The following is a 12554-nucleotide window of genomic DNA, read 5'->3' on the forward strand; positions in this document are numbered from 1 at the left end:
TGCTCAAGAATGACCTTTGAATTTAATTTTGGGCATCCAACTGACTTTGATCACCTTCAGTTTTCCAGCAGCCAAAATTAAGTATGTGTTACTTCCATTATTGCGCAGACTACAAAACAGACTTGCCATCATAACCCATCATTGGGGGGAGGAAGGAGAGGATGGAGAACGGAACTGAAATAGTAGACATGGACTTTCCTTTTTACTTTACCTTTTCTGTTTTTCACTAGCTTCAAAAGTTCTTACTTACAGTTCATCCATCAAAAGAGTATTTGAAAGGTGTAAACCCAAAGGAGGAAAAGTAATTATTTAGGGACACACAATGGGTTATAAATTAGAAGTATTGGGATGAAGTTAAGAATTAAGATTATTTGAAAAACTCTCTGACACTAAGATCTGTTAGGCTCTGGAATATTCTCCACAAAGAAATGTTGAAAGTTCAATAGCTGGGGATGTGTAAAATGTGACGGGATGATCTAATAGAATCATCCATCTCTAATTTTTAGGATACAGTCTCAAGCCAAGAAAGAACAGAAATAGTCTCACTTTTCAAATATTTTGATAGATTTACTTCATATATTTTAAGGGAAAACAGTAGTTATGCTACCTTGAAAAGCTACATATTTACTGAATAAGAAATCTAGAAATACCAGTCACTGTCTCAGAAACTCCATAACTGACCAGAGACAGAGTTGCCTGACGAGAACAGCCATTTTACTGAAATGGTCCAAAAACGATGCCCAAGATGATGTGGCTTAAGACAGAGGATATTCATCTTAGTATCTGAATGTTTGAGAAAGTGGATAAATTAAACCACAAAAACATATTTAAGTTTGTGAGAGCACTTGAAAGACTTCTATATTCAAAATGCTGAGGTGCATTTCCTGTGTTCACCCCGCGTTAGGCTATTAAGATGATAGTTTCTTCTTGTCAAGTTTTCTTTGACACATTTTTAGTATATTTTATACTTACAATTGTTTATCTTCTATTATAATTATCTTTTCATCTATTCCTACACTAAGGATTTTATAATCCTTCCAAAAAGAAAGATGAAAAATTTTCACTCTTTAGAAAAGGAAGGACGGGGGGAAGATATTATCAGTATTTGTTCCTTTAAAAAAAATGAAAGCATGTACATGTGTGACAATTATTACAAGATTTTTAAATGTCCAAAAGCAAGCTATCTTGCCCACTCATAAATTACACCAGTGCTCTGGCAACTAACGTAGATTTTGGAGTTCACCTTTAGAAAAGAATCTTAGGTGCACCTACAGAAATTCTTCCATTTCAAGATACAAATAGCTCTATTCTTTGCGGTTTCTCTCTTAGCCCCTCGCTCTTCCCTTTTTAAATGTTAGGTCACAAGGAGACTGCTAAGCATCAACCGCTGATTGGAAACTTTCCCTCAGACTGGTATTCTCAGCACATGTACAAGATCAGGGTCTTGATGCAGAAAATACTATGTTGGGGTACATAGCAGCACATAGCCCATCAAACAGGAACATCATTCATCACATATTACGAGGAACTTCTGGCTTACCCCTGCTGAAACATGACAACCAGCAGAGCACACAAGTGTTTTAACAATTTCTCAAAAGCTTTGTCTTTCAATCCAAATATTCCTACATTTTAGAATGCTAAGTACAAATGTGAACCAGCATATAAACCAGTATTCTTCACTATGTATGGACTGAATTTCTAAACAACCTAAGGATAAAAAAGCTAAAGCATTTGAAACACTGGCAGCATTGGTACCTAGTTTCAGACTATAAACCAATTTCCAGTCTTCTCCAGTGTTGAGAACTTTGTTGTTTAATAATTAAACAATGAGTTTTCATTTCACATAAGGACACTATTTGTGACATTAGTAGCAGCAAGGGCCCAGTGATGGACAATGAAATCAGTTTCTACCTTGTTTCAATATTGATTTAACATTCAGTAGAGATTTACTCTTTAAGACTGTCCCCAGACTCCATTCTGGCCACTGCCAAATGATAGCAGTATTTTATATGATGGAGGCCACTAGCTAATGGCTCAGAAATAGCTTTAAATAACTTAATTTTAAACAATTTAAAGTATATGTGCTGTAAAATACTTACCATGAACTGTTTTTCAGAACAATGCACTAAGCAGACTGCATTCAGTTTTAAAGCCATTTTAACCTCCAAGATGAAACCCTGACAGTTTTCCTAAAACATTGACTGGTAGTAACGGTAACACCCCTCCCGCTTTTCCTCCCTCCCGCCAAAACATCTTGTGTTTTTGGCTCTTCTTCGCCCCTATACAACTTTTTTTTCACAGTCTGTTAGGAAGGAAGAGTTCTTATTTCTTAAATGCTGCCTTTCCATCCCATGATGGCATGCCAGCTCATTCTGGAAGCATTCATTTGTAAAAACTGTGAAAGCAGAAGTTGCAAGTGAAGTTTAATTGCGATCACATTATGTGCTTCCTGTTCCAACATTCAGTAGCTGTATACTTCTAAACACTGAAACAGTCAATGAGACATATAAGAAAGTGATCTCAAAATTCCAGAATAGTTATACAAGGTTCAGCTGTCTTGCCTAGCTAATCATGGCACTTCTGATTCCTTTTTTCCAGATTGTAAAATATGTATAATGAGGAAGGCTGTGTGGTCTAACAATTGTATCCAAGAACTTGGTGTCAAGAGACCAGGGTTCAACTAGCAACTCTGCACTAGTTTGTTATGTGACCATGGGCAAGTTACAGATCTCATAGGCCTCAGTTTCCCCATCATCAAAATATGGATAGTATTTATTCATTTTGTGTGTTTGAAATCACTGGAAAAAAGCACTCTAAGTCCTGAGTAGTAGCAGTATTAATAACAAAAAGTCTAGTCAGCCAGTTCCATGGATGTCTGTGTTAGGACAATCTTCTCCAGTCCATAGTGTTTTAATCTAAAGAGCCTATCCCTGGATATTAATCACCATCTTACAGTGCTGCAGAAGTAAAATGTTTGTAAATTTTATATTAGCCCTGTACATCAGTGACCAGACTTCTGCACTTATACAGAGCGGGACATCATTTTTTGTATGGTTGCCTGATAACCCCCACCCCATCCCACAAAGAGTCAACACCCCATGAAAGCATTCTGTTTAGAAAGCTTCCCATCCAGGATATACTCTGTACTTCTCTTTCCTTATTCTTTATTACTAAGAAAATCTGCATAAAAATAGGATCTTCATTTATTTAAAATTCCTCTTGATGCTTTTCCCCTCTTAATGTCAAAGGACTGATATAGCAAAATTCCCTAAAATTCTGGAGCGGAATAAGCAGAAGGAACAGAGATATTAAAGAAATTGATGTAAATATGCCCAATAAACTAGGAAAGCGAAATAAAGAAAACACACTATGTAAAACCAACCATCTTTCAACAGATTGTTTTTGCAGAAGCTTTCCAAGTGGTGTCACTGACTCTCGCTTTTTCAACTGCAATCTTGTTTTTTAAACAAACCACAGAAATTTACTGAAACTGTCCCTTGGACTAAGTGTAAAATACAGAGGGTTTGTTGCTGGTTTTTGCTCAGAAGAGCTGAAAATCATTATTTTTTTCTTCTTTTATATGTCCTTCTGTCACTGCATTAGTTCAAGGAAATTAAATTATTATAGGCTGAGTGTGTGTGTACACTCCTGTTGGTGGTAGTGGTGGGAGAGCCAAAATCTTTCCATGGGCACTGGGAGAAAAGCATATAAAAGCAGCTTGTACACTACTTCATTCATTAAGGGGCAGGGTGACAAGGAGGCATATCCCCCACTTTCCCCAGCCATGCCTCTCCTTTGCTTCACTGGCTGTAGCAGTCCACCACACCTCATGTTCAGAGAGGGCATATATCCTGGCTAATGTTCTGGCAGCCCCCTGCATGTGCGCACAAGGTGGTGGAGGGGAGCAGTCGGGGGCCGGGAGGGGGTGGGGGGCGGGAGAAAACACCTTGTGCTCTCTTACCCAACTGTATAACCTCATGGGGCAAATCCAGAATCAAGCACTTAGATCTGGCTTTTTAAAAAATGAGATGTTAACGGATAATGCCACATCAGTGTGCAAGTTCATAAAGTCCTTCCACAGCCAAAACTCCTAATGTTGCAGTTTAATCTCTGGCTTCATGGTCTAATCAAATGAATGAGAAAGTTATGTTTTCAATTTAATAATCTCCATGGGTTTTTTTCTTCTCATTTACTGGAATGGGCTCTCATCCATGATAAATAGTTTGGACTACTAATTGGAATGCAAAGTTCGTTGGACACAGAGCTAACAGAAAAACCTCTTGAAATAATTTATTTTTAAAATGATTTTCAGAGTCTCATCATTTTATGATTTTATTTCTACACCAATTGCAGTCTTGTGGAGTCAATCCAAAAAGCACTTTTTTTATTTATTTTGAAGAAACAAAACCAGCCTTTTGCTAAGTCAGAAAACACCTAGCATTTATGGATATAGATGCCTTCATTAGACCTATGTAGTTTAGTCTTATGCTTTCTAAGGTTTAAACATAACCTTGTGCAGCGCTGCAGTCTCCGTTTTCTAAAAAACTTAAACGCTTAAATGTCAGTACAAAAACAGTCTTAAAAAAAAAAAAAAAATCAGCTACAGGGTAGAATGCCCTTTCCCAGCAACTGATGGCAAATTAAGACTTATAACCCTAACATTTTTCCAAAGCTAAAAATGCTACTAGTTTTAGTCCTATTGGTTGATTCAGGTAAATAAAAGATGGGCAGGTGATGGTGTGGCTCTCAGTATATTCAGTGCAAATCAATGGATATCAGATGTAAATATTTTTGAAAAAAGAAAAGGAGTACTTATGGCACCTTAGAGACGAACCAATTTATCTGAGCATAAGCTTTCGTGAGCTATAGCTCACTTCATCAGATGCATTCATGTAGCTCACAAAAGCTTATGCTCAAATAAATTGGTTCGTCTCTAAGGTGCCACAAGTCCTCCTGTTCTTTTTGCAGATACAGACTAACATGGCTGCTCCTCTGAAACCTTTCATTATACAAGGCACTAAATATTTTTGAAGTTTTCAAATATTCCCTATCCAGTTAGTAGGGTCCTAGCCATATACAACTTTCCGTAAATGATGCCATAACTTGAGGGAAGATTATGTTATAACCACGGCTCTGGATTTTGGATAGCAGCGGGGCTGGGGGGGAAGGAAGTTGGATAGCTGGGAGTTACATAAGGAGTCACTTAGCTCTGGAAGGAGATTTTCATGAGTTGGCGTGTTGGAGACAAGGGGGTTGTACATAATGGAACATTTTTAGCAAGATGTGTGAACAAGTAGCCACATGACCTTATTTTTTAACTCTTCTCACCTTCCTTCCTATTTCCCCGCTGTCACCATGTTGCAGTATGTTTAAAGAGACTGAATCTGTAGCTTTAAACACACACACGATACCTAGCACATTTAGGCAATAATAATAATAATAAATTTAAAACTACCTTTGTTTAATAAAAGCCGCGACTAACACAGCTACCCCTCTGATATTTGTTTAATAACTTCAAGTTAATCAATTTTATACAAAGTCATGTTGTGTCAGCAGATATACTTACACAATAGCTCTTCAGCCTGATGAAGTCCACAGTCATAGGGATAGATTTGTCACTATTTCTATTCAGTGCTTTGATATAATCCAGTAAATCAGCAAAAAACTTATAGCCACCCTTCAGTACACAGAGGGCTACAATATGATGTTCCCCCATGCTCTTCATAATGTCTCGTGCCAATCTTTCTGTCCTGTAGAAAGAAAAAAGTTACTTACTACTCTTCTGTTTTGTTTTTTAACTACAGCAGCAGAAGCATTTCGTATTGGCGCCAACAGTGGGGAAAACTGGAAAACATCTTCCTTGCTCCATGTAATACTTGCATACCACTTCACAGCCAATTTTACTGTTTACTGGTCAGCAAGGCTTTTCTCACTTTTCAAGGTTAATGTAACAATAACACTGCCAAACTTCCTCAGTTTCATAGGTTACTATAGCCAACGCAAATATTAATCAATTACTGGATAGCTGCCAGAGATGTGAAGCACACATTGGGGGTTTTTTGTTTGTTTTGTTTTTTAAGTAAGATAGGTTTGGTTTCTCAGACACAGAGCAGTATAAACTTATTTCCTAATACACCCAGCAGATCCAGCAAGTCCTTGACAAATCAGGAAAGATCAAGACATTACTCAGATTTTAAACTAGTCCTTTATAGCCAGGTTAAAACACTAGAGAGAAAGACTTTACATTAACTCCAAAATGAAAGACAATACAAAGAAACCAGATCACACAAATGATGCCTTCTTTGAAAAATTACTGCTAAAAGTAATGTAATCTTCATTCATAATTTGTCTTCTAATTTGTTTTGGAAAGTGCTCTGTATATTTGCAGCACACCATCCAGCAACACACTTCCTAGGAAAAGACTATAAATTCAGCACTTCATTTAATAAAATATTACTCAAACTACATGTATTTTATCCGGCTTTTATTTCATATTGGAAGCCCATCAGTAATGTTAATGTTAATGCTGGGGACAGATATTAAAAAAACCCAGTCACATCACTGAGAATTCAAAACCACAATGCATACTACAGGTGCATCCCTGCCTTCACTTCAGTCTTTTAAATCAGAAAGATCTTTTCAGAACTACAAACTACTTATTTAAAGATGCCTTTTCTGGTAGTCACTCCATTGAATCTGTACTCATTGAAACAAAATGCTTCATGATTATACTACATCCTTCTCTGATCGGATGCAAGATACAAACTTCATGAGCTCACCATAGATTTTCAGGAAGTACAGAAATGAAGAACTAGTATTTTGCATTTCATAGCAAGGAAGAGAATGAAGAATGTTAAGTTTGCCAACAATACTAATTTGCAAGAAGATCTGAGACAACAAATGTCTTCAATAACTTATGTTCATGCGGTTAGATTAATTTTCTGATGAAATTCAGGAGGCTACAACACTTCCAATTTTCAGTCTAAACTAACGTGATAAACATAATGTGCCTTTTACTTAATTCTTTAGATGGCAAAGGGCCCTAGAACTATTCTGAAGGAGGTCATGTACCACTGTATATTGTATAGGATCTCTTAATAGCTATGCTGTCGTTTTGAAACAGAGTACAACAGCAAATGTGCCAATTCCTAGGGTTTGCCATAAGAAAGTAATTTAAATATTTCTTAGTGCTTGCACGTCTCTCTAGAAAGGGGCATGTGGGTCCCAATTAAAGGTCTTCCATGTGGTCCTGCACTTACACCATCTCCACCACTAGAAATCAAGAGAGCTACAATTCTCTTAACAGCATGCTGACTGTTACGAATAGAAACATTTTAAAAACTATGATTTTCACGTAATCAGTTGCTGCAGTGTATTGTTTGAAGTCAAACTAACCTGTCCATAATAAGTCCATGAGGAATATAGACTTTTTCCAAATCATCTACATAATGTTTAGGTATGCAGAACAAGTCCAGGTCATAACCTTTTTCATGATCACCAATCTAAAAAAGAAATACAGAAGATGAGATTGGGTACAATGCAAAAATCCTTGCAGAGAGAAACATGATCTGGAACCATTCAGGCACTACACTGATCTGGATCATTTTATCCTTCCCTCACTACAAAGATACCAATCATATTGAACACAATGCAATGTATAGGTTAGTAGTTATCATCTACGGTGCATGAGAGTCTCCTCAAATATTGCATGAGCAGTTACTTAATAAATCAAACATCAAACATGGGGAGACATTTATTTAAAATTCTAGCAATGTTCCTCTGGATCAGAGAACAGGAAATTAAACTATACCCTGAGTTGGGTCTCAATTCCCTGCAAACCCAAAATCATATCTTTTTGGAAAAAAATTCTTCATTTCTAACAAGTTCAGTATTTCAACAATATAAGCAACAGATCAAGTACACTTTATAACACGGGCAGCTTCCAAATCCGTACACTACCATATCTACACTATGAAATTAGGTCTAATTTATAGAAGTCGGTTTTGTAGAAAGCGTTTTTATACAGTCGATTGTGTGTGTCCCCACACAAATGCTTTAAGTGCATTTAGTCAGCATTTAGTCGGCGGAGTGCATCCACAGTACCGAAGCAGCTGTCAACTTCCAGAGCGTTGCACTGTGGGTAGTTATCCCACAGTTCCCGCAGTCTCCGCTGCCCATTTGCATTCTGGGTAGAAATCCCAATGCCTGATGGGGCAAAAACATTGTCGCGGATGGTTCTGGGTACATATCGTCAGGCACCCCCTTCCCTCCCTCCCTCCGTGAAAGCAATGGCAGACAATCGTCTCGCGCCTTTTTCCCTGGGTTACTCGTGCAGAGGCTATACCATGGCAAGCATGGAGCCCGCTCAGCTCACCATCACCGTATGTCTCCTGGGTGCTGGCAGACGTGGTACTGCATTGCTACACAGCAGCAGCTCATTGCCTTTTGGCAGCAGACAGTGCAGTATGACTGGTAGCCACCATCGCCGTACTGTAGGGTGCTCCTTTAGCCAGCCTCGGTGAGGTTGGTCGGGGCGCCTGAGCAAACATGGGAGTGACTCAGCCAGGTCATTTCCCTTTTAAGTTTCATCTCATGGTGATTCAGTCCTGCCAGCAATCCTACTGCACTGTCTTCTGCCTAGCACCCAGGAGATGATGATGGCCAGCAGTCATACTGCACCGTCTGCTGCCAGCAAGATGTACAAAGATAGATGAAGTGGATCAAAACAAGAAATAGACCAGATTTGTTTTGTATTCATTTTCTCCTCCTTTCCTCTATGAAATCAACAGCCTGCTAAACCCAGGGTTTTGAGTTCTTCCTTGAGGGGGCCATTCTGTTTCTCCTTAATGCAAAGCCACCCCCTTTGTTGATTTTAATTCCCTGTAAACCAACCCTGTAAGCCATGTTGTCATTTGCCCCTCCCTCCGTCAGAGCAACGGCAGACAATCGTTTCGCGCCTTTTTTCAGCGCAGACGCCATAGCACTGGGAATATGGTGCCCGCTCAGATCACCGCGGCAATTATGAGCACTATTAACATTGTGCACGTTATCCAGCAGGATATGCAGAACCATAACCTGCAAGAAAAGCAAAACCAGGCGAGGCGGAGGCGACTGCAGCGCAGTGACGAGAGTGATGAGGACATGGACATAGACTTCTCACAAAGTACGGGCCCCTGCAATGTGCACATCACGGTGTCAGTTGGGCAGGTTCATGGCGTGGAACACCAATTCTGGGCCCGGGAAACATGCACAGAGTGGTGGGACTCCATAGTGTTGCGGATCTGGGACAATTCCCAGTGGCTGCGAAACTTTCGCATGCGTAAGGGCATTTTCATGGAACTTTGTGACTTGCTTTCCCCTGCCCTGAAGCGCAAGAATACCAAGAGGAGAGCAGCCCTCACAGTTGAGAAGTGAGTGGCGATAGCCCTGTGGAAGCTTGCAAAGCCAGACAGCTACTGGTCAGTCGGGAATCATTTTGGAGTGGGCAAATCGACTGTGGGGGCTGCTGTGATGCAAGTAGCCCACGCAATCAAAGATCTGCTGATATCGAGGGTAGTGACTCTAGGAAATGTGCAGGTCATAGTGGATGGCTTTGCTGCAATGGGATTCCCTAACTGTGGTGGGGCCATAGACAGAACCCATATCCCTATCTTGGCACCAGAGCACCAAGACAGCGAGTACATAAACCACAAGGGGTACTTTCAATGGTGCTGCAAGCACTGATGGATCACAAGGGACGTTTCACCAACATCAATGTGGGATGGCCGGGAAAGGTACATGGCGCTCGCAACTTCAGGAACTCTGGTCTGTTTCAACAGCTGCAGCAAGGGACTTACTTTCCAGACCAGAAAATAACCGTTGGGGATGTTGAAATGCCTATAGTTATCCTTGGGGACCCAGCCTACCCCTTAATGCCATGGCTCATGAAGCCGTACACAGGCAGCCTGGACAGTTGTCAGGAGCTGTTCAACTACAGGCTGAGCAAGTGCAGAATGGTGGTAGAACATGCATTTGGGCATTTAAAAGCGCTGGCGCAGTTTACTGACTCGGTTAGACCTCAGCGAAGCCAATATTCCCACTGTTATTACTGCTTGCTGTGCACTGCACAATATCTGTGAGAGTAAGGGGGAGACGCTTATGGTGGGGTGGGAGGTTGCGGCAAATCGCCAGGCCGCTCATTACGTGCAGCCAGACACCAGGAAGTGCAGCCAGACAGAGGAGGGCATGGTGCGCACCAGAGAAGCTTTGAAAACCAGTTTCAGGAATGGGCAGGCTATGATGTGAAAGTTCTGTTTGTTTCTCCTTGATGAAAACCCCGCTCCCAGGTTTCACTCTACTTTCCTGTAAGCTAACCACCCTCCCCTACCCCCTTCAATCACCACTTGCAGAGGCAATAAAGTCGTTGTTGCTTCACGTTCATGCATTCTTTATTTATTCATCACACAAATAGGGGGATAATTGCCAAGGTAGCCCGGGAGGGGTGGTGGAGGAGGGAAGCACTGGGTGGGGTGGTGGAGGTGGGAAGGACAAGGCCACACAGTACTTTAAAACTCATTGAATGCCAGCCTTCTGTTGCTTGGCAATCCTCTGGGGTGGAGTGGCTGGGTGGCCGGAGGCCCCCGCACCGCGTTCTTGGGCGTCTGGCTGAGGAGGCTTTGGAACTTGGAGAAAAGGGCGGTTGGTTACACAGGGGCTGTAGTGGCGGTCTGTGCTTCAGCTGCCTTTCCTGCAGCTCCACCATACTCTGGAGCATATGAGTTTGATCCTCCAGCAGCCTCAGCATTGACTCCTGCCTTCTTTCAGCAAGCTGACGCCACCTACCATCTTCAGCCTGCCACCTCTCGTCGCGGTCATATTGTGTTTTCCTGCACTCTGAGATTGTCTGCCTCTATGTATTTTGCTGTGCTCTGTCAGTGTGGGAGGACAGCAAGAGGTCAGAGAACATTTCATCACGAGTGCAGTTTTTTTTGCCTTCTAATCTTCGCTAGCCTCTGGGAAGGAGAAACATATGCAGCTGGTGGAGGGGAAAAAAGGGAGAGTGGTAGTTAAAAAGACACATTTTCTAGAACAGTGGGTACACTCTTTCACGGTAAACCTTGCTGTTAACATTACATAGCACATGTGCTTTCATTACAAGGTCACATTTTGCCTCTTATTGAGGGTATGTTGATTTGGTGTGAGAAATCACTCACGCAGGGCCGGGCAGCAGAATTCAGCTTGCAGGCAGCCATGGTAAACCGCAGTCTTTTGGCTTCTTTAACCTTCATAACGTGGAAATGGCTTCAAACAGCAGCATCCTCATTTCCCATACGAAGTAGCCATTGGGTTGGCCATTAAAAATGGGTTGGCAATTTAAAAGGAGGGGCTGCGGTTTCCGGGTTCATGTGCAGCAGAAACCCAACTAGGCCCGCACCCCCACACACCCCAATTCTCTGAGATGATGGATTCACCCCTCCTCCCACCATGTGACTAACAGCAGGGAAGATTTCTTTTCAGCCACAGGCAAATAACCCAGCAGGAACGGGCACCTCTGAATGTCCACTTACTAAAACCACCCTATTTCAACCAGGTGACCATGAATGATATCATTCTCTTGAGGGTAACAAGAGAGATAAAGAACAGATGTTGTTTGAATGCCAGCAAATACCGGGACCATATGTAGCAAAGCTTTGTTCTGCAATGATTCCCAACTATTTGCTACTGACCTTGTGTGGTAAAGTGTCCTACCATGGAGGACGGAATAAGGCTGCCCTCCCCAGAAACCTTTTGCAAAGGCTTTGGGAGTACATTGAGGAGAGCTTTATGGAGATGTCCCTGAAGGATTTCCACTCCATCCCCAGTCACGTTAACAGACTTTTCCAGTAGCTGTACTGGCCGCGAATGCCAGGGCAAATTAATCATTAAACATGCTTGCTTTTAAACCATGTATAATATTTACAAAGGTACACTCACCAGAGGTCCCTTCTCCGCCTTCAGGGTCCGGGAGCCCGCCTTGAGTGGGTTCGGGGGTTACGGGGTCCAGGTCCAGAGTGATAAACAGATCCTGGCTGTTGGGGAAACCGGTTTCTCCACTTCCTTGCTGTGAGCTATCATCTTCCTCGCCCCCAAAACCCGCTTCCGTGTTGCGTCCCACTCCTTGGACGGAGTCAAAGCACAGCGTTGGGGTAGTGGTAGCTGCACCCCCTAGAATGGCATGCAGCTCATCATAGAAGCGGCATGGTGGGGGCTCTGAACCGGAGCGGCCGTTTGCCTCTCTGGTTTTTTGGTAGGCTTAATTTTGATAGCCTTAATTTTTACACGGCACTGCTGCGGGTCCCTGTTATAGCCTCTGTCCTTCATGTCATTGGAGATTTTTTCAAATATTTTGGCATTTCATCTTTTTGAACAGAGTTCTGCCAGCACGGATTCATCTCCCCATACAGTGATCAGATCCCGTACCTCCCGTTCGGTCCATGCTGGAGCTCTTCGGCAATTCTGGGACTGCATGGTCTCCTGTGGTGATGAGCTCTGCATGGTGACCTATGCAGATGAGCTCGCCACGCTGGCCAAACAGG

The 12554-nt window shown here is 41.9% G+C and overlaps 1 protein-coding gene across 1 annotated transcript in view; it reads right to left on the minus strand.

Moving 5' to 3' along the window:
• The window catches only part of HPRT1 (hypoxanthine phosphoribosyltransferase 1), a 29339-nt gene that overhangs the window by 14642 nt on the left and 2143 nt on the right, over positions 1-12554 (minus strand). The window contains exons 2-3 of the mRNA XM_073358504.1: positions 7396-7502; positions 5567-5750 (exon numbers count right to left, since the gene is read on the minus strand). Of these exons, the coding sequence (XP_073214605.1) occupies positions 5567-5750; positions 7396-7502 (291 nt within the window). The remainder of the gene's footprint in view (positions 1-5566; positions 5751-7395; positions 7503-12554) is intronic.

This window comes from Lepidochelys kempii, chromosome 9 (genome assembly GCF_965140285.1).
Source record: "Lepidochelys kempii isolate rLepKem1 chromosome 9, rLepKem1.hap1, whole genome shotgun sequence".
Classification (NCBI taxonomy): Eukaryota; Metazoa; Chordata; order Testudines; family Cheloniidae; genus Lepidochelys; species Lepidochelys kempii.